Below are 22781 nucleotides of genomic sequence, written 5' to 3' on the forward strand. Positions count from 1 at the left end.
GTATGTAGCAGGATATGAGTTCCAGTGTCAGTGTGATTATGCCCCACTAAAGCCAGAAACATTCTGCAGTGGGAGATGGTCTGTGAATGATTTCAAAATGCAGGTGAAGGACGGGAGAGCACACAAATACAAATTTTCATTTCTGTCTACTTGTGTTGATGATAAATTAAAGTGCAGGTCTTCCAAACAGCTTGACATCTTGCATTAAACATATCTGAGATGCAATGATATATTAAACATGTCAACAGTGGCTGTAGTTGAAAGCCAAAACAAGCTTGGAGTAAGAATTTTATGTACTTGGCAAATACCAAGCTCTGAAACAAAGAACATCCTGGCAATTTTATTGAAAAACAGAGGTCATGCTGCCAGAAACATGAAGGCTTTTTGGCAGCGAGGTTCATTCAACCCCACTTGTCTTTTAACCACTACAAGCTGTTTGGAAAGAAGTGCCACCAATAGGTTTGACCCAGATGAAGTTACCTGCCAAATGATTTTATTTTTCTACAAAATTTGCACTATCCGTTCATAAATCAACATCAGCTCTCAAGCAACAAAAGCAGGACAATTCTCCATCAAACAGCCGTGACACTGGTGTCTTCTCTCCTCCTTCCTGTGTCTACATATAGCTGTTAACTCTTCAGCATTAGATAGAAATGCTGGTTTTTGGCAGCTCCAGGTGTAGCCTAGCTCAGTGGATGCCCTTATCCCCGTGGCTCAGTACCAACTTTTGTGGAAGAAAGAATAAGGTCAGATGTCAGGGGATGAAAGGGTTGTGAATCCAAAACACAACTCAAGACCTGCAAATCAAGAGGCTTTCTAGATCAAGTGATGTGAACATGGTGTTTATTCCAGTCCACAGTCTGTATAATAAGATGTCCTGTCACTACATTAATGTCAAACTAAATACAGCATCATGCTCATTTCTGACAATTATCGCTCCCAGTAGAATGGGATAAAGCATTGTATGCATCTGATAAGTCACTTTAGCCTCATGATAGTGTGTTGCTTATTAGCGAGAGCCACGTGTCAGTTGAGCCTTCATAACAGGACTTGTGACGGTTATGTCCATTTTTAAAGACAATCTATTTTTTCCTCACCTATATGAATTATTAAAAAAGGATTGATGGCAGGCTCCAGTTTTGAAAACAAAGTCAACGGGCCGATGTGAGCAGTGTGAGCAGGCACTACCCTCGGTTTCTGATCAGTGGGCTGAAGGCCATCCCACCTGCTACAAACTGAAAGGCTGCATCTTTGACTGGTTGCCATTCTATCGCAGGGCCAGCACAGAGAGATACACAACCATTCGTGCTCACATTCACACCTACGGCCAATTTAGAATCACCAACGAGCACGTCTTTGGACTGTGGGAGGAAGTGGGAGTGTCCTGGAGAGAGCCCGCAGAGGCACAGGGAGAACATCCAAACTTCACATATAAAGGACCCAAATGGCCAAATAACACAAATTGCACAGTGGCAGTAATTTACAAAAATACTGAATGCCTTTTTAAAATGGTCTCTTTTTTTTTTTAACTGTCTCTGGTGATGCACATCACTTTTAAACAGTGCTTTTCATTCCATTTTCAAATAGCATGGTTTAGAAATATAGATATTTAAATAGTAATAGTAATATTGACGTTGAGAAATTTGTAGAGGATAAAGGGAAAAACAGTGCTTTAAGTTTGATATCACTGAAAGAAGCTAGTTCTTGATTTCATTTTTTTAAATCCAAGAAAATACATAGAAACAGCATCATAAATATGGATTCAAAAATCAATAATACATATCCTCTAACAGAGCACATTAAAGCAAGCTTCCTAACCTTTTCTGCTATATTGTCTGATGATGAAATGACGTCAAAATCTCATCTCTCGCCTCTCCGCCTGCAGCAGGCACCTGGCCAGCTATCGACCAGACCTCACTTGTGGTTTTTGGGTCACAAGCTGTGACAGGAAAGCAGATGACTCTCCTGTCCCATATCCAGTACTGTGCCACACACACACACACACATGCAAGCACACACATTGATGCTCCGCGGGAAACACACAAGATTTGCTGACCACCGGATCTGTTGGCTTCCTCCGACAGCACTATCTGTCTCGTGCCAGAGAGTGGGCGCAGTGTAGAAAAGAGAAAAAGGGAAGAAAGAAAGGACAGAAAATGAAAAAAGAACGGTGGGAACGAAAAACAGAGGAAGAGAAAGCGAGCATGGTTAGAGTGAGCGCAGGCAAAGAGAGGCAGAGAGATGGGCAAAGAGACAGAGGAGGAAAGCAATCTTCTTAAAGGTCTGAAGGTCTGAGTCGGACTCACTCACAACCCTCTGGCAAAGATGAATGCCCACGTTAGCTCCAGCTGTGTGTGCAGGGATGAAAGATGAACACGATTTCAGCATCGACCTCAAGGGGGGGTGAAGAAATCCGAAATTGTTAAATATAGTGTCGAAACATGACAGCATGATACTGCAGTGGAACTGCCCTGCTGCATGGTCTCACCTCAGACATTCAATGGCAGGCTGCTAGCATGCCCTCCGTATCGCACTCTCTCTTCATTAAGGTAGACCTGCTGCTGCCCGATGAAATCAACGACCTTCTCCACTTCAGCGGGTGAATGTGACTCGACGCAAAGGAATCTCATCACAATGTCTGAGAACCTCGTTCATTAATCAGCGTTTATCCCAGTTGAGCAATTCAAAGAATTTAATTCATTTTTCTGAAAATGATGTCCAAGTTCCCACTGCACAGACATACCTGGAATCTCTGGGATCATTTTAAAGGCCTGCAGATGAAATAGCCAATACTCACCTTTAACTTTGTGTGGACTCTACTAACTTGAGAGAAAATATTATCTGCCTCTTTGAATGCTAAATCCTCTGTTGTTGGTTTTGAACGTGGGATTTTGGGGGGATTTTGTGAAGAAGGCTTTTGGCAGCTACATCTGAAAAATGGCACTAATGAGAGTGGAGAGAATAACTCAAAACAGCAAAGCTATGAAACCAGCGAAAAGCTTTTGTAGAGTTGAATGAAACTACAGAGCTGAGTAATAATAATCTGCAGGTGTTACAGTGGTGAGAACTTTCACAGCACAGCGGAGCGAATGCACTCATTTGATCAATTGTTCATATAAAGAAAAAAAAATCAACTAGGCTACAGACTGTATCGTCAAATGCCAAGAATTATTATTAGCTTGAGCTCACTGTTGGCAATGCACAAAAAATACGATTTTAACCGATTCCAATGAGATACTACTGGCAGAAAGAGTTCTTTATGTACTTTTAGCCAATCTCAAAGCCTCTCCATCTAATGCAGCTGATTTTTCTTCCTGCAGATTGCTGCTCACTTGCAATAATTCAGGAAGTTGCTTATTTTATGCATGTGACCTTTTAATTCGCTGATATTCACGTTCACCAGTACTGTGGGGCTATGCCACAGGTGCAGCAGACACGGTGTTATCCTCTGAGCTTCAAAATGGCATCACATGTACATGAAAAGTCAAACATGTGCAATAAACTCAGAGGATCTAAAACCAGATACGCACAGTTTAAAAAACCCCAATTTGTATACTATAAGAGTTTAAGTTTTCTTGAGTTTCTCTAGCTGTTCTGGTATGTCTCCTGTAGCAATAACATATGCATTTGCTTTTGTGGTGTACTCTTTCCCCCGAGGAACAACAAACGCCGCTAGCAGTTAATGTGAAAGTGATGCCAAACATCCACCCCCCCTTTTAACCATTTTCTGCACCTGTGCTAGCTTTTTAATGTTTCATTCACACTCTTTTTTTTATTGAATAATGTATAAGAGGCACGAGTTGTATTTTTTTCCTCCCCTTCTATTTATACAGTAGTTTTATTCATTATTCATGTGTTGATTCATGTGTTAAAGTCATTTCATGCACATGAGCCATGCTGAACTGCAGAAAATCAAAACTGAACTCTTGCTGCATAGAACAGCAGTGCAGACCCAGCTGTTCCCTTTCAATGCACACACTTTTCATTCAGTTCAAGATTTAAGGTCACTTTTCTGGCTTTAAGTATCTCTACTGATATGACTCTACATACCCCAAACTTTGTTTTATTCTTAAACTATTCACTATGATTCTTCCAGACAGCTAAAAATCCACCATCCTCATATTTCAACAAAACATATGACATATATCGCTTACAATTTTTTAAATGGAAGCACGGCAGTTACTCAACTGTTTAACAAGCTTACTTTAGAAGATGAGGAACCAAAATAAACCTTGCTAAATGCACTGGAAAGCATTAAAAAACAGCTCCAGCTTGCGGCATTTGCCAGTGAATAAAACATGATTTGCCAGTGGTGTTCCCATTTATTAGCTAGCTTATATTGTTTCCCATAGCAACACAATGCATGAAAATTAGATGTATGTGGGAAAATTACACGAGGACTTCTAATGTTATCTTTTACATTTATCACTGGATTACAATGGCCATTTCGGATGCTGCTGACAAACTTTAAAAAGGACATTTACAGAGCAAAGACAACACGGCTTTATTTCACACCGTGTTGGAGAGAAGACTATATGAATACGTGGTGATTCCACTGAACATGCTTGCTTTCACATGAATTTTCATCTGGTGCTCACTCGAGTCCCGCCATGTGGTAGTACACTGAAAAGAAAAACTTGATGGAGAACAAAACAAATAGTGAGTGCTGCTCAGTGAACATTTCATTGTGACCAGTTTCTGGCTTGTAGGAGCAGAATATGATTTGAGCACACGGGAGTCCTTATTCCTGAAAAAAGGTCTCAGTTTTTCCAGTTATTTAGCCAAAGGTCAGTTTTTCAAGACAACCTCATGACTGTTTGGGACAACAGTGTGATTTACATTACCAATATGCCTTCTCATTTAGCTGTCAGGTACTTATTATGTTGTCAGCATGTTGCTCTGCACTGTGTATTCAGGTTGAGCCAAATTCTAGGAATAACAACTGATCCCCTCAATTATAAATGATATAAAGAGGTGAGGCTCTGCACAAAGTGAACATTTAAGGGGATTTGGAGAGCCAAAAATGACCATGAGCAGCTATCAGCAACTGTGTGATTCAAGGTTGTCTTAAAAGAATATTATGGCATCTCTGGTAATAAACGTATTTGCCAAGTGTTACACTGGTTTCTGTATCTGTGAGTATACAACCCAATGCTATCATCTGTTTAAAGTCTTTGAACCACCGTCCATGTGCCCTCCATTTAGTTGTGACTATACAGACTTTTACACCGCTACGCTACAAGGCCGCCAACTGCTTATGTGTCCTTCAAGTGAAGTAGAAAGTAATAAATATAGTACTGTGCAAATGTTTTGAGTCACTCCTTTGTATTTTTGAAGAGGTTGCAACAGTTCTCTAAGCTTTCTGAAGGTCTTTCAACGTTTTTCTTTGGACATTATCTGCTTTTTCACTCATTTCTGGTACAGTCCTTGTACCTGAGCATTTTCAGATGTATGTTTTTTAAGACACTTTTTGTTTAAGCACTTTGTTACTAAGCGCCTGTTGCTAAAACATATACTTTTTCCCCCCCATTTTTGTTGGTGGCACCTATGAAAAATGTCAAGGATAACACAGTTTGACTGGTATAAAATAGTATTTTTGCACTTACAGAGTAAGTCCTAAAGAGCTATGCGACATGGTGTTTAGCATGTCCTTAAAACATCTGACGAAATAGGACTAGTGAAGAACAAAAGACAACGAGTCCGGCCTAAAAAATAATGTGACCTCGGATCTGAAACTGATGTGAAACTTTCTTTCTTTGCCTACTGGTGGTGGTCAGAGGGCCCGGTGGCGCCAGTGTCCGGCAGCCTCGCCTCTGTCAGTGCGCCCCAGGGTGGCTGTGGCTACAATGTAGCTTGCCATCACCAGTGTGTGAATGTGTGTGTGACTGGGTGGATGACTGGATATGTAAAGCGCTTTGGGGTCCTTAGGGACTAGTAAAGCGCTATATAAATACAGGCCATTTACCATTTACCATTTGAGATGGATCTAACATTTTGGACTTGAACACTTAGAGAATAAACATTCATTCAAACTATTTCGACTGTGTGATGTATTTTTTTTAGAACCTCAAACCCTGCGTAAATTGGCATAATGTTATAATCTCATAAACAGCAACTTCTGACAATAAGTGCTGAAAATAATTGGCAGTAAGTGTGTGTTAGAGCCCTGACTTCAGTCAGGAGATGAGGTTTGAGGTGAGTAGGAAGAGGATATCAGTAAATGTGGACAAGTTACGAGTATTTTCTAGCCACATACATTAAACGTGATTAGGCAGAATTTCAACGTCCATCTCAGCCACTGTATTGAAGATGGTGTGACAACAGAGCGGCTTTCACAAACTGGCGCCCGCTTCTGTTTAATGGATTAAATTCTAAGTTCATGAGAACACATCAAGTGACTGGAAGACATAATTACACACTAAACAGTGAATATTTATGAGCACAACATCATTTTTTTTCTGTTGAACAACTTAAATAAAATGCCTTTTTGTACCTTTAAGGACATTATCATTTTACAGGGATTTGTATAGTCACTGAGGAACGTTCTTTGTTTCCAGTTTTTGCGCAGCAGCCCTTAAACTCTTATATTCAGCCACCTTTGTATTTTCACCTGCTGATACACCAATGAAAAAACCGCTAGGTTAAGACCACAAAAAAGACGGTCTGCATTACAGTACACACCCACTTCCAGAAAAAGTGAACCACGTTTCAGAGAACCTGTCTGGGGTTTTCCGTTGTTTCACGGAGGTGGGCAACTTCCTCTTGCTTGTTACATTTCCTTAATTTTGGCTACATTTTTAAGCCTTTGACTAGCTTACCGGCAAATATATCATTCCAGCTAACTCAAGATGAGGAAGTCAGAACTATTTATTTAGCAGTTTACTTTCGGTTTGCTACTAAAAATGCTCAATAGGAAATAAAAGAAAAGTGACTGTGACTCAGCTCTTTCTGCAGATGTGTCTCCTCTGGCTAGCAGCCAACCACGTAGTTTTTTTTTCCTACCTACTACTTTAACCGAAGGCACCATCACACGCTGAAACTATCCCGCCCATAAGCGTCACTGATTCAAATTGCAGCCGAGGCAGAGGGAGAGAAAGCAGCAAGCCGGGCTGAGCACACTCACACACTCCGAGCAGACAGGCTGGCAGAGCAGCGCGGAGCGAGTCACTCGCTGGAGATTCTTCACACTGTCTTTTTTTTTTTTTTTTTTTTTTTTGGGTGGGTGGGGAGGAAATTTTACTTACATGCGGACAACCGCGGAGCCCCCCAGGATCTAACGATGTGGACAGAGGTCGGAAAGCTCGTGCTATTACATCTGTTACTCCTGGACCTCCATTGCGCTAAAGGTAGGGGACTTGTTTCGAGGTATAGAGGGGTGAATTTGCATCGCAGCGCGGACACTGGCAACGCTTTCTCAGGGGATCTGGGTTGCCTGTTTGAAAAACAAAACAAAACAAACGAGTTGTCTGTCAGTGCGATCGGCGTCTTCTTAAGTGCCGAGATAATGTGCTGTGTGCATCGTGCGTACATACTTATGTCCGCATTTGGACTGCTATTAACGGCGGTAGGAGGTGACAATGAATGAAATAAAGGGCAGCACATGCTCTCTAGCTGATGCTGGAAGATGGAAAAAGGCTGTCAGTGGTGATGTGGTCGCTGAGTGGAGATTGTAATGGTGTGCATTGGATGCATTCTTTGTAATTGGAGCTAACATTTTGAACAGGTGAAATAGCCTGAAATTGGTCTGAATGTTTAAGTGCCAGCAGGAACTTCGGCAGCAACCTAAGTTAACCAAAGGTGGCATAGTGGTACATAAACAACAGCATGCCCATTACAGTCATGGTGGAAAAAGGGATAGTTGGCATTTAAAAAACACTTGAATTATTACTTGATTACAGCAGCAACATTATTAATTGGGGCAACGTTACCAATTTCCCACTTTCATTAGTCACAAATGAAAGTTTGTCAGTTAACCTCCCAAACTTGTTTGTAATTTGTTGCATTTTTGTTTCTCTGATTCACTCCTGTGAAATTCATAATGTGATCTCTAAATGAGAAATGAAAGTGACAGACAGTTTGTCTTTCTTTCTTTCTTTTTAAAAAAAATATTTCCCTCAAAACACAGGAACTCACACGCAGTCAGAGTGTGAGACCGGGCAGTTTCAATGCAAGAGCGGAGCGTGCATCCCGATCGTGTGGAGATGTGATGGAGATGATGACTGCCCCGACAGCAGCGATGAGGAGAATTGTCGTAAGTAGCCCGTACAGAGTCTTTTGTGTTGGCTGACTAAACACAATAATTCCTTTGCTCGCTGCTTCCTGGAGTTTGAACCTGCCGTGACATATAGTTGCGTTCCTGCTTCCATAGGAGCAGGCACCTTTGGATGAACTCTGGATTTTCAGCGGCAGGCTTCAGTGTCTAAATACTGCAATCTGGAGTGCATGTCTTGTTTTTTCCAGAACAAGACATGCACATGAATGGATAATGGTGGATGCTGTAGATAACCGATTAAATTCCAAATATAACTTTGGAATGAATGAAGTTATACTAAGAGTTGGCTCCTAATCATTTTGCTTGGGGCCCCTCTGGAATCTCCCATTCAGTTGTTCTACACAATAGAGCGCAGAAACTGTTGATCCTGGATCAAAGTCACATGGCCACAGGAATTTTTTTACTAAGCAAACCTCTGACATGAGCAGATTTTCTTTTTTTCAAAAGATGATTTCTTTTTTTTTATTTTTCTGTGGCTGTGTGGAGATAATGTCAGTCTGGTTATCAGTTCTCAGCGTTTTACAGTCTCATAATTCATCTAGCATGGTTTCACAGATGGAGTCCTATGTGAAAGGGAGCGATAGCATTTCAGGGTTATGTTACATGACATCTAAATGCTGAGTAATGCCGGCTCTTCTGAAGTACTCGGGCTCTTTGATGGGGCTAACCACTAATTTTCTGCTTTTCTGGCCTTCGGTTATTGTATTAGTGTTATGTTAGGGAAGGGGAATGGGGGTTGGTAGCTTATGCTTCTGAACTGGATCCTATCAGGAAATTGCACTGACAACCAACTTTACTAATCATCGCTTATGAATTTGTCATGGTACTAATTGCTCAAATGGTTCCATTAGCGGCCAATTGATTCTTCACTGATGGCAGGGACCAGCACACCGAGCGCATGACTCCGTCCTCTGGCACGCCGGTTGCTGCTGATTGTCTCGAGAGTTTCACGCAGGAATGCCGTGACATTTACAGGCGCGTGTCGCTGAATGCGGAGACTGATTGGGATTATTGGACATTTAGTGGGCAATACTCGACGGTAGCTGAATTAGATTTTAATGAGCTCCGCTTCAGTCTAACAGGTTGGGTTTACTTTTTAATTGAGAATGGGTTGGGTTTTGGTTTTTTTTGTTTGTTTTTTTAAAAAAGCATTAGAATGGTACTTAAGCCACAAGGTGACAGAATGACCTTTCAACTGAGCTGCTCTGTCTGCACGAGAAATGTGCTCCTGTAAGCTTCAGATGTGGGTTTGATTTCCTCCTGGGCTCCCTGTCACTCTCTTGATCTGTTCTCCTGCTCAGACTCTACCTTTTATCTACTTTTTCAAGCCCCCCTCACTGTGCCTTATATACTCTTCATCCCTTGCTTGCGCTCTCCCTTCCTAACAGCTTTATGCTCTATTCTTTGAGAGCTTCAGCCCTCATCTTGTGCTGGAAGTGATTTTTTTTTTTTTTTTTTTTTAAATAAAAAGCCACTCACTTCTCTCACTTCTGCACCCCACCCAAGTCTCTTGTGGCCACTTTGGCAGTGTGAATGCCCCATCCCACCCAAAAAAAAGAAAAGAAAAAAGGTTATGCCCGCCCAGCTTAACGCCCACAAAAAGCATCAGCTGACAGGTTGGAGATAAATCCAACAGTGTGACTCTGGCTGCCGGAGTGATGCTCGGTGGCTGGCAACGCACCAGCCCTTCGAACAGATGCCAGCACTGCCACTGCTGCCTCCCCACCCAGCATGAGCCCTATGGAGAGAGGGAGGTGGTGGTTGAAGGGGAGGAGGAGGGGCAGATATGATTGGGAGGAACAGGATGCTGTAGGGCAGCTATGATAAGGAAAATAGAAGCAAGTAATTTTGTAGAGTGGGGGGCAGCATGGAGAAGGTCTACAGCACAATTGTGCGAAGAATAAACCCAGCGAAGCCAAATAATAAACTTTTCTGTCACTTATGATGGTGGGATAGGCTAAACAGGGTACAGGCATCTTTTAACACACTTTTATTCACAAAGAACCCTTTTAGTGCTCTTTGGTAATTTAACATGATTTCTTTTATGGCAAATTAGCCAAAGAATACAAAAAAAATGATACTGTGTAAAATTGTGTGGACATGGGACTAGTTATTCTCAGTTTCCCTGCATGAGATTTAAACAGTTTATTATGGAGAACTTATCCCAAACATCAATGTTTCCTCGAGCTTGGAGGGTTATTGGTTATTGGTTATAAGTCGATTGTATAATTTGGTTTCTGAACAAATTGGAAGCAGGAATTACTTAAATTTCATGTGTGCAACACTGAAGGACTGAAGGAGGACACTGCATGAAAACCTACATGCGAACATGCGTTTGTCACATAGAGTTTAGGCAGTAGTTTGTATGTAAATAAACCAGACATCATTCTTTTACACATGCCAAGGCCAGATATGACTGTCTGAGCATGTACTCCATTATCTGTATCCATCAGACGGTAGCCACATTATCCACACTCGCCCATAGACGGGTGTCCCACAGCAGGGATTACCCCTATAGTATCCTCCTCCTAGCAGCTTATTAGAATAAGTCTTGGTAGATTGGGTTGTCTTTTGTGTCCGTCTCCCCGTTCTTTCATTCTCTCTTTTCCTTCCTCCTCCTGCTCCTCTCCTCCCCTCTCCTCTCCTTCATTCTCAACATGCCTCTTGGTAGATTCTGCTCTTGTTGCCCTGGGAGACGGGTAAAGTGGTGATGGAGGTGGTGGTGGTAGTTGGATTTTGTGCACGCGCTTTCTTTGTAGGGAACAGAACACTGCTGCACATGTGTGTGCATCAACTCTGCATCTCTGCTTGGCTCTGTGTGACCTATATTTCAGCTGTGGAACATACAGAAAAAAGCCCTTATCGTTTTAACAGCGGATTTAAGTGGATTTAATCACGTCTAATCCCAAGTGCTACTGTACAATCATTCCACATCAGGACTCTGTGTTAGATTTCAATTGTTCTTCCTCTTTTGCATTACTGTAGATTCCTCTCTTCCAAACTGTCTTAATCACGTGGCACTGTGATGGTCTGTCAGTTACTTTGAAGTTAAGCAATTGTGCCTAATATTAAAAGCTCACAGGTTTAAGGATTGACGATATTAATATTAGTACGTTTCTAATCAGCCACAAAATCAAGATTAGAACTTTTGAGAGTTACTTGTATGTGGATGGTACTATGAGATGCAGCACTGCAACAGGTTCGTACTACAGAGGTCGCTCAACTGGGGTGGCTGCAGCTCAGGAAGTAGAGCAGGTCATTTACTAAGGTTTTAAGTTTGGTTATTTGATTTGATTAGCCTATGTGCCAAACTATCCTTGGGCAAGATACTGAACCCCAAGTTCCTCTCCAATACCATCAGAGCATAAATGTGTGTGAATGTTAGGTAGGAAGCTCTGGGGTAGAAAAAAGTGCTTTTGTTATTGGGGGAATGTTGTATAAATAGCTTTGAGTGCTCAACTAAAGTAGAAAAGATGTGCTTTGACAGACATTAGAACAGGTTTTGGGTTTTAGTCCCAGTAAACTGTGTAGGAGATCAACCTCACTAACTTCTGATGCACACAAAGTCATTTTGTTCAGGAAGCAGGCCCAAAATATGACAGAAGCCACTCACATCAGAAAAGAAACCCCTAGTAGGCGTCCAATAGGGAAACAGTCCAAGCATTTAAAAACCCTCCTTTGCCTGGTTTTTCTAGAGTGGAAGTCACCCCCTCAGTCATTATTTTGGTATATCCACAGATATTCATTGTGCCATTTATAAATGTTATCTCCCCAACACTTCTTGCACTAATGGATCCCTGTATCATCACACTCACGCTGCTTCTGTACTTCACTTTTGGGACTTTGCATTCATGCATTTGGATTCATAGTTTAAAGCTTGTGGCTAACCTGCTTAAACCCATGTGAACCCAAAAAATATTTATTTGACTAAAGGATGTGGTTTCATGTTCTTAGTAAGTTCAGAGTTTCAGTGACTGTTCATTGGAGGAAATGTCTGCTGATCAACTAAAAAAACAGCAAGTTTTGAGAAGTGATACAGGTGTGACTTATTCAACATCAAGCGATATGCAGGGGCGTACTCACTGCTGATCTGAAAGCATTTTCTGCAGCCTTTACTAATGATTCACACGCTGCTGGAACACGTTCAGCCAGAGGATAGGCACTGATTCAAAATCGTAAACCACCAATGAACTCAGAGGACCTAATGTTTCAGAACATTTACAAGCAGGGGCTGGAAGACAGAAGACATAAGGATGGAGGTAAAAAAAAAAAGAGCAATCAGTGTGTGTGTGCGTGTGTGTGTGCGCGCTCGTGTGTCACAGCAAGACAATGAGTTTGAGCAGGTCAGAGAAGGGGAGCGTCTCCTCTGTGGTCTCAAAACAGCTTCCCATAGCGGAGACATCACAACACATTTCACGCTGCTTCTGTGGGTGTGTGTGGAATCAGCCTCTCTCTGTCTCACACACACAAACAGGCACACACACTCAGACACACATGACACTGTAATAAGAGACTGCAGAGAAACGCTTCAGGCATAAAAGGCATTGTACTGATAGGCTCACCAAAACACATTTGGTCACCTGCTGACCCAAACACACACATGAACGCACACACATGGCTTTCTCTCACAGCTGGGGCAAGACTTTTAATGGGAATATGAGTTTGCAGGCACCAGTAGCTTAATACATTACACACACACACAGACTCTGCACTTGTCTAGGTTAGAACAGCAGAAATCCACCGATCTGATATCAGGGTTAACTCCACCACTGAACGTGTTTCTAGTCCAGCTTCTTAGCAGGTCAACCACACACTACCACACATGGGGTGTGAGTGACACGTCACGTCATCTTTTAGTTTCCTGTGCTGGCACCGAGGACCTATAGCTGTGTGTGCATACGATTATGGAGTGTTGCACTAATCTTTAGAAAAGGAACCCCACTGCTGTGCGGTGTGACTATTGAGGCCCTGTGGAGCTCTCTAATTTTGTGTTTGTGAAACGGATAAGTATTGCATACTGAAGAAAAAGCTTGTCAGTAAAAAGATAAGGCTGTCCTTTAGAAACTGTTTATTTTTTGCTTTTACTGCAATTTGAGTCTCATGTATTTTTATTTTATTATAAAGTTGCACATTACTCCCTTTGTATTCTGCACTCAGACACCATGTATATGACTGTAATTTTTAACTGCCACTACAGACTGCAGATTAATGTCTTCAAATTCTATCAGTCTTGAAGCTAAACGGTGAGAATCTGTGAAGCTGCATTTCACAGTGATGGCAGTTCTGTGTAGCAGTTTTCAGAAGAAATGTATGAAATGTATTGATTGCCAGTATTTGTATCAATGAAAAAGGTAATTTATTCAGATCTAAAGTAAAGCAGTGTCCTTATCCACTATTGATATGAAAAACTGCCCCTATCTTGCTTTTTTTAAAAACACATTAAAGGTTAAGAATTCTGCCTGGCTAATCCTAATACAAAAAAAATTTCTGTTAAGATTATAAATATGAAACTTAATCAGATGGACAGTTTCTCCTATGCAGCTTTGCTCACCTGACAGATGACAACCCCCAGAATTTGCCAGGGCGCCACCTTTGTCAGAGCCTGTATCATGTTCTACACTATAACAGTACCTGGCGTGTTGAATAGGTGTTGGGTGCAGTGGTGCAAAACAGCAGCAGGGTAATTTTAGCTGGGGTCAGTGCTGGCCTGAGGCGCTAACTCTGCCTTCTCTTTCTTTCGCTCTGCCTGTGTGTCCATCTGTTGGTCCGCTCTTTCTTGCTCATTTGTGGACATTTTTTACACCTCGCTGCCTCCATCGTTTCCTGCACGTTAGGGCTCTGAGTGTATGAAATAATGACTTTGTATTGACATGAAGGAGTGTGAAATGTAGCCTACAAACACGCTTAAAAAAATAGTGTGTGTGTGTAATAAATTGAGACTTTACTGTCTGTCTGCAGTACTTACAATCCTATTAGTTAGTGTTATTATTAGTGTGAGACTACACCTTCATCGTTAGCTTTAGGACCTGATACCAGTCACACATGGCTGATCCCTGTGCTTAGTATAAGGTATTTACATATTTTGGAAATCCAAAATTGGTTCCTGCTCCTCTGCAAAGTGACTCTCTTGCAGTAGTTTGTGAGTTCTGGTGGTATCATTACACTTATTTCATTGTGTTTACACTCTCCCTCTCCCTTGTGTCTGTTTTGTCAGAATTAGCTTGCGCCATTTCCGAAAGATTACCTGTTTTTGTTTGCCCGCTCGACTGCAAAGTCACATATTGTTCAACGTCAAACCCCGATAACACTACAATCCTAATTCCCCACCGCTTGTGTGTGTGTGTGTGTGTGTGCGTGCTTATATTTAGCTATGCATTGACTGTGTTGTAGTTATTATGCGCTCTCCCCCCCCCCAACCTAGCCATGTCTGACAGGGTATCATGACATTAATCCCCAACTCAGATTAAGCGAATATCTTCATGTGCTTCCAGTTTATTATTTACATTTGCTGTAATCCTGTTTTTCACCGTGTGCTCTCTTGCCTTGTACATGCAGTCAGGATAAGGCATATGCAATGACAACTAAGAATGCTGATGAATAAAACATGGCCGCTAATACCAGTCTGCTCAGCTGACACCAAGATAGGGCACTTAAGTGCAGCATGTCAAAAGTTTTCATCATAAGTTTTTACACAGAATTTAAGTAGTGGGGGGAAGAACTCTCTAACAATGCTCCTACTTTAATTTCTGACTTATGCTTCACGAGTACTTGTCAATGCTCTGTTGTTTAGCCCGTTCATACTGTTGGCAAAAGGATGGTAAATGTTGTTTATATGCTAAAAATTAGCCTTTTTAGCTTATGCATATTTAATATTTCATGTGTAACCCCATCTATGTGGATATAAGCAAGATGTTATCATGAAATTCAAATGATAGAATGCTTTTACAAGATGTAATTGATTCATAAATGCTAAAATTTGGTTGCTAGGCAAAATAATGACATTGTAATATCTGATATAGATTAAAAATCCTTAGGGGCCTATATTATACCTGTGCACAAAGTTTGGTCACCATACTCTTAATCGTCTAGGAAGAGTTGAGCGGACAAAGAGGTAAACGCACAGACAGACGATATTTCGTGTTTGGATTTTGCTCCATTGTGATGTTTTTTGTTTTGTTTTTTTCTTTCTTTTTGTTCCATCTTTTTCTGCGACTCAAGTGTCTGTTGTGTTTGATCGTTGAAACAGAAAGTTTAGTTTGATTAAAGTAGAAACTGTTGGTGACTCCAGTTTGATGAGTAAACCTGTGTATTTTTGCATAGTGTTGAAATGTAGGTTTTTGTTTGTTTGTTTGTTTGTTTTTTTGTCATCTGAGAAACTCGAGTTTCTGGCCCAGCACCTGCTGTAAGAAAGCAGATGGGTAAAGCCTTTGAAGATGTCGGGGCTAAAAAAAGGCAAAACTCTCAGAAAGCCTCTGGTAAACCAACTTTACATCTCAGCATCATTAGCAAGAGGAAAACACCAACTGATACAGATGCTAAAATTCTTGAATAGTTGCACAAAGAAGTGTAAAAATGTTAGCTACTGTTTCCATGACACAAATTAAATTTTATCCATGAAGTAGCTTGTGTTGCATCTAAATACCAAATCTACTGTATATGTATGTTTCATCCAGGATGTAATTCCTCCTGTTTCAAGGTTCTAAGTCTTGTGGATGGCAAAATAATTGCCATGAACATTGTGGATAATTGATCAGTTGTTTGAATTATTCGCAATGAATGGAAAAAACTATTAATCAGCTGGTTGGTGCTTGGTTTTCTACTTGTGCTTTTTGGGGGTTTCTCTTCTTTCTGTGTTTGTCATCTTCCCTCCATCTGTTTTGAATGAAGCTGTTCATGTAGATTACACACAACGTATCTTCTTCACACACACACCTCGCCAGCTCTTAAGCCTGTGAAACGGGTCTTTTACCTTGAGGGGATTTTGCTTGTCATGTGTCGCAGAATGATGGGGGTGAGGTGGTGGAGGGATAAGGCACTCTTTGATGATATACCCACTGCACAGTAATGCTGGTTATCAGGAGAAATTCTGTTGCAAAGCATAATCTTACATGCACGCAGAGGCTATGTTTTGGGGATACACACATTACTAATGTTTTACCTGCAGGATACTTCATTATCGCCTAGCGCTCACACTGTGTCAACATAAAGAGAGCGAGGGGAGATTAAAGGGTGAGGAAATGGGGAGGGAATCAACAGCAAGCACTGTTTTTTCTCTATTGATTAAGGAGAAAAAATTATTTATTTTTTTAATTAAAGCACTTTTCTGATCTTCCGCTCAAAATCAGATTTAAAAAGTACTTCCTATCGGAGTTACAATGTGGGGATTATTAGAAGTGTGTTTGAAGTAAAACATAAAAAGCGAATGCGCTGTAGTTGCTAGAGCGACATCAGGATACTCATGGGATGTATTGACATGTGGACTGTCCTTGGCTTTTTGGATTGTTCGCTGCTTTGCAAAGATTGTGACTTGTTGTTAAAAGATGCTGTTTTCAATGGAGGAGCCAAATCTTAAAGCAGATTGTAGTTTGGATCAGGTTTCCCTTGTTATTTGATTTCTTTCCCGCCATCAATGAAGTGTTTTAAGCAGTGACAGTTCTTTCTCTTCTTTTGCCGTGTCCCCTCCACCCCCACGTCCTATTGTGCATCATTGAAAATAATTCCTGAATGTTTGGAAGCAGGGTGATGCCTTCTGAATGGGCCCTGAGAGGCCCTCTGTCTCTCACACACACATTTTCACCCAAACCCAATGCATTTAGTCCCAGGAATGTTGTTCAGGGTACTCAAAGGTTCCTTTTAGATGTTTGTCTGTGTTTAAACTGCAGAATGTATGCTAATGTAAATTTGTACATTTATGTATGTAGGGGGAAAACATTTTTCTTTATTAGAACTTTTTGGATAGTTCAGTGGAACTTCATTTACATCCTGGTTCCTGTTAGAATGATATTACCTGAAGTGCTTTAATACTGTGCCTTTATAATAATCCTCATATTAATCAAAATGCCATATAATCATATAGTGTAGTATTAAGTGGACATAGCCCTGAATAATAAAGGCTTTATAATAGGTGTCCTTCAGTTGTAGACACTCCCCCACATTTGCCTGCAGAACAGTAGATAACAGGGAACCATCTTCTAGTGGAAACTTACTGAATTGCTGTTGTTTAGACTAGAATAGGGTGCCCGTCACCATTTTGAGATCTGTGGCAACATTTCATGCAGGACACATCTCCCTTCCAGAAGTAATTGTGTAAGAGAATAAAGTGTGAAATGGTCTACTGAGCAGTCTTGTCTTTCATTGGATGTGAAGTGTTGATATGTAACATTCCTCCACATGTTCAGAGATTCTGGGAAAAGCAAGACTGTTACTCTGTCCACTTCCTATCGGACAGAGTAACAGTGGATGTGTTATTGTCGTCTGCCTGCCTAGCGGCATGGAGAACCAACCTTCTGAATATGTGGATTTTCAAATTGATACCATTGGTGCATCTACTAAAAATCTCAGATGAGTTTAAATCTCGTAATCTTGACCTCAAAGTCAAGGTCAGAAGTCAAGTTTTTTTGAAAATGTTGAAAACACGCTAAATTGAAAGATGTCCCCTAAGATTTAGAAATTTAAGCCATAAGTGTATGGCTTAAAAAGAGATGGAGGAAAAACATAATAAAACAAGTTGTTCGACTAACTTGTTCCCTTTAGCTTTTCGAAATCAGTGTCTACATTTACATAAGCATGTGTTTATGTATATTTTCCAGGATGGGATACAAAGTGAGTCCAGAAGCCTTTTTGCTTGTCAGCTCCTGTTGTTGTTGTTGTTGTTGTTGTTGTTGACAATTTTTGTTTGATTTGGACAGGTCTCTGAGGTTTAGCATAATTAAACGAAGCAGAAACATGATCAGCCAAAACATTTTTCAGGGATTTGTGGGAGGAAAACTGAAATTCCAGTTACTCACATACACCTACCCATCGAATTAACAGATGAAAATAGCCATAGTAGCATGACAGACCTGCATGTAGCGTATGCAAAAATCTGATCTGTACCTGTAGTCTCTCTGGTGTACACACTCATGTGCACACACAGTTTTGCATGAAGAGACTGAATACCATGAACTGCTGCTTTGCACAAGAGCGATTTTGCCTTTGTTTGGTTTCAGATTTTTAAATGTTGCTTGATGCCATCTATGTGGCCCCGGCTTGCTAATGTTGTGCTTTCGCTTGGAATCTTGAATCTTACCTGACCCGTGGGTTTTAATTCTTTTGATGTGAGACATTTCTTTTTATGTTGTTGCATCACTTCAGAAAACATTTACTTCGGGGAGTTTAAACGCCATTACCGATGAGCAGTTCACATTTATCTGCAAGCTTCTTCTCTGCTGTGTTCTGTCATTGCCTATGCCCTCCACTTCGTCACGTTATATGTGGCATCACAATTTCAACGCTTCCATCTCATCTTCCTATTGCTGCTTGTATTCAGAACTTTTTTCCCCTCCTCATTTTCTGTGAGGCTTATCCAACACCCCACAGCTTCTAGGCCCTTAATGCTGAATCCATACATCTGTTTTTACTGTATTTTCTCAAATAATAGAACTGTGGGAACACACAATACTTTTAGATGAGTTGGAACGTAAAGATTATGCGGTAGTATGATTAGCTGTTCTCGGAGAGGATTAATAGTGAAGCCCTGGCCGTCACACCATAAATGCCGAGTCTGTTTAGCAAGAAATGCTTGGGGAGGAGGAGGGGGGACTCCCCAACTGCCATGGCCCATCTGCAAGTTTTCATGCCTTGTTGCCCATGAATTTACACTTTGCAGTGCCTGCTGCACTCAGGTGCAACCACCACTAAATCCCACAGCCATATTTAAGAAGCCAACATTTAATCCCCACAAGTAAACATCCAAAAGAAGTCTTCCAAGATAAATTCCCAGTTCCTTCTTAAAGTAAAAGGCCAGGGGAAGATTGGAGGCTGGAAGTACGAAGTGTTCAAAGTACTTTTCAGCAGACTTAGAAAGAAAAACCTGACACTCCGATTCCCAAAGCCAAAAAAGAAAGCATTTTGAGCATGGAAACCTTACTTACTTTTTATTGTTTTAATGTTTCGGGGGGGGGGGGTTGTTTTTATATTTGCCTTCCCAGCTTTGGAAACTGTTCCAGACAATAAATTATTAAAACTCAGAGTAAAATTTAATTAAAAAACAAACAAAGCAAAAAATAAAGCCTTTATACAAGTCTGAGTTGCAAACCCAAATTTCCAGAACAAATGTGTATATTAGAAAGATATCTTCTGGAAATATTGTCATCACATAACAACACATGTGCAAAGCAGACCTTCTATAACACACACACATGCACCTATCTCACTCAGCATGGAGTGACCCAGTTGTGACAGACCACAGGCAGTAGTTAAACATAATTGGCCCGCAGTGTTGTTACAGTGATGTCTTTTTTTTTTTCTTTTTTTTTCCTCCATGTAATGGTTTTATTCCACCTCTTTAGGCCCAGACAAGACCACTTGGTCCCGTTTCTTGTGTGTTGATGTGTTCATAAGTGATCATAGAGGTTAATTAAACCCTGACACTCTTTGGATGAAACACCTTTTGGTGTGTACCTGTACTTTGTAGTTTGAATTTAACCTTCATTGCACTATTGAATGATGGACACTGCTGGTTAGCCAGCAGTTATATGTGTAGAGTATGTAGTATTATTAACATAATCCTAGACTGTTAACCAGATTTTGTTGGTAAAGGCTGTATAGTTGATGGGCATTCAAAGCTGGGCACTTGTTTGTTACTACTGAGGCTTCTTGGACATCTGTTTCTCTCACCTGGAAGATCCTGCGATAAATGGAAGTAACAAATTATTGCGTCAGCATCCATATTCTGCTGTGGTAAGTTAAATGAAATTAATGCCCCTTTTGAAGTTGTTCAAAAGCAATTTTTTATTTTTTTTCCAGCATCTCCTTACTTTCTATTGAGCATCACTCCTGTCTTTGGACTTAACTGTGCGGGAGTTCAAATCTCATGGTAATCGCTGAATAATCAGCCATATATTGCTATTTCCCTTTCAGTTGTGCGAGTCATGGAGTGATATAAAGAGGCAGTCTCAAGTTGCCGTCTATAATTAAGACTGCTTCACAGCTTCCCTGATTAATTCTATTCATTCCTGTCGTCTGCTTAAAGTCTGCAATATTGAAATGTCTTAATGAAATATTAAAATTGGCCAGACATCATTTACTTCAACGTGCATTTATTAGACGCCACGGTTTTTTGGCTTTTTAAGAGACATTGGGCCTCATTCACTAATTAAGTGCATTCAAACTTTTCTTACTTCTTAATAATTTGTTGATGTGGCACATTTGTTGTGTTTGTTAGTCAAACAGGCACGAAGCGCTATTTGCTATTGGAATTGCACAGTGCCACCATTTCTCCACATAGCTAATATTGTTATTAGACAAACATCCATAAGTGGGATGTTCACAAGTAATGAGGCTGAAAGTGGTAAAAGATGTGCCTTTGCACTTTCTTAGACAGCTGGCTCTTTGTTCTTGCATTGACGCGGTTCTACATTTGTTTACAAATTTCAGATCACAGATTCATTCAGAAAGTGTTGCAAGGAGGGGTTCAAGCAAGGATTTGTTTGCAAAGTACATTTCTTGCGCGAGTGTATTTGTGCATGTGAGCGTGTCTGTTTTCTAAACTTCAAAGAGCAACGGCATGCTTTCAGCTCAACACGCTCGAGATGGTTCGATCAATTTCTAATCGAACCGTTCACACCTTGCACCTGATAAAGAGTCCAGAGGGAAGACTGACAGCTTGCACGCACATTATTTTCTATACATTGAAGAAGTGTTTAAAAGAAGTATAATAGTAGGACACATCAATATGTTTGTAGATCATTGATGGTCTTACTAGTGTATATGTGCAATCAAACAAAGAGCATTTTTATGGTTTCATTTCAGCTCAAGTGCTACACTGCATTTATCATCAAATACGTTATGATTTCAGATGCCTTCTTAGTGTTGCTTTTTTGAAAACAAAATACAATCTATAAAATGAAAATACTAACAGTAAGCAGAAAAGCCAGTGAGCGTAGGGCTGCTCGATTATGGCAAAAATGATAATCACGATTATTTTCACTGAAATTGAGATCTCGATCATTTGACGATATTTATTTAACCCTTTAGGACCTACTATAGAACCAAGTCTGCCAGAGCTTATATTAATTTTTTTACATGTTGTAGTGCCATTTGTGGGAACATTTCAAGTTGCTATTCATCAATACAACTTTTATAGCCCATATTTTAATAATATGTATGGATTAAGTCCATAGTAACTACATTAATTGCAAAAAAGTACAATAAACTACAAAAAAATTGAAAATCGTTTTTGTTTTGTTTTGTTTTTTTTTACATATATTTCTACTTGGAGAAATTTAAGAGCTTTATCCCTCAAAAGTTTAAATACAAAAAAGTTACACAAAATAGTTTACAACAACAGGAAATTTAGTTTGAGTGTCTTCATAGTTTTATTTTGGAGATACAGCAATTTTTATATACTGCAGGAAAAACAAAAAAACAATCCTATGATGCAAATTTGCAAAGAAAACAGCAGGTGCATCAAAATAAAATATTTCCAACAGTGCAATTCGAGTTCTAAGCATCCCAGAAACTATTCAGAAAAGTCAAACATGACTTATAAAAGCACCAGTACAGGCTTTTAAGACCTACAAGTAAAAAACTACATTTTCCGCAAAAATGACGTCACTTCCGGTTTTGGGCAGGAAATGGCAGACATGCGAACTATCTGTTTCAATGTGCGAAGTGTTACGAACAGCTGATCAGATCGGCAAACCCTGTTTCTGGAATATTTTGTTTTTGTTCCTGCAAGCGCTTTTAATGCAATTTTTGCAAAGCTATATGTGGAAGTAAAAAAAGTGACCGAGGACAAGCTGATAGCATAAGATGTAAGTACAACTCCTCTGGTTTCACATGCAAAAAAAATTATTGCGCTAGCTTACGTGGTTCAGGTTCTACAGGGATTTAAAAATAGTTACACAAAACGGAGCTTGCACCCCTGACCGGCTTAACAATAACAATGTATTAAATAATGACTTTAAAAAATAATATAAAATAGTGTGCAAATACTGATAACAGTGCAAATGTTTGCAATATAAGAAATAAATGAAAAATGTAAACATCTATGTTTAGTGAACGTTGCAGTGTTGCTCTGTGGTGCAGCTACGACACCGTAGCAAAGTTTACACACTGTGTCTACTTGATCCATGTCTGACTCCACGAACCCATAATGTTTCCACACCACTGAAGTTCTTTTTTTTTTTTTTTTTTTTTTTTGAATCTTTATTTTGAACATGTTGAAAAAGTACAACAAAATAGAATTAAAAGAGACAAATGAACAAAGCAAAACAAAAGGAAAACAAGCAACCACAACTCCAAATAA

General features: G+C 40.2%; 1 protein-coding gene across 7 annotated transcripts in view; it reads left to right on the plus strand.

Annotated features, from left to right (window-relative positions):
* The first annotated feature begins 7098 nt into the window (after positions 1 to 7098).
* lrp8 (low density lipoprotein receptor-related protein 8, apolipoprotein e receptor) overlaps positions 7099 to 22781 on the plus strand; it is a 168537-nt gene continuing 152854 nt past the window's right edge. For all 7 annotated transcript variants that reach the window (XM_005736981.1, XM_005736983.1, XM_005736982.1 and 4 more), the window contains exons 1-2: positions 7099 to 7346; positions 8126 to 8251. In XM_005736981.1, coding sequence (XP_005737038.1) covers positions 7280 to 7346; positions 8126 to 8251 — 193 coding nt within the window. In that variant the 5' untranslated portion in view covers positions 7099 to 7279. The remainder of the gene's footprint in view (positions 7347 to 8125; positions 8252 to 22781) is intronic.

Source organism: Pundamilia nyererei, unplaced genomic scaffold, assembly GCF_000239375.1.
Source record: "Pundamilia nyererei isolate P.nyererei 1_Seehausen unplaced genomic scaffold, PunNye1.0 scaffold00072, whole genome shotgun sequence".
In the NCBI taxonomy this organism is placed as follows: domain Eukaryota; kingdom Metazoa; phylum Chordata; class Actinopteri; order Cichliformes; family Cichlidae; genus Pundamilia; species Pundamilia nyererei.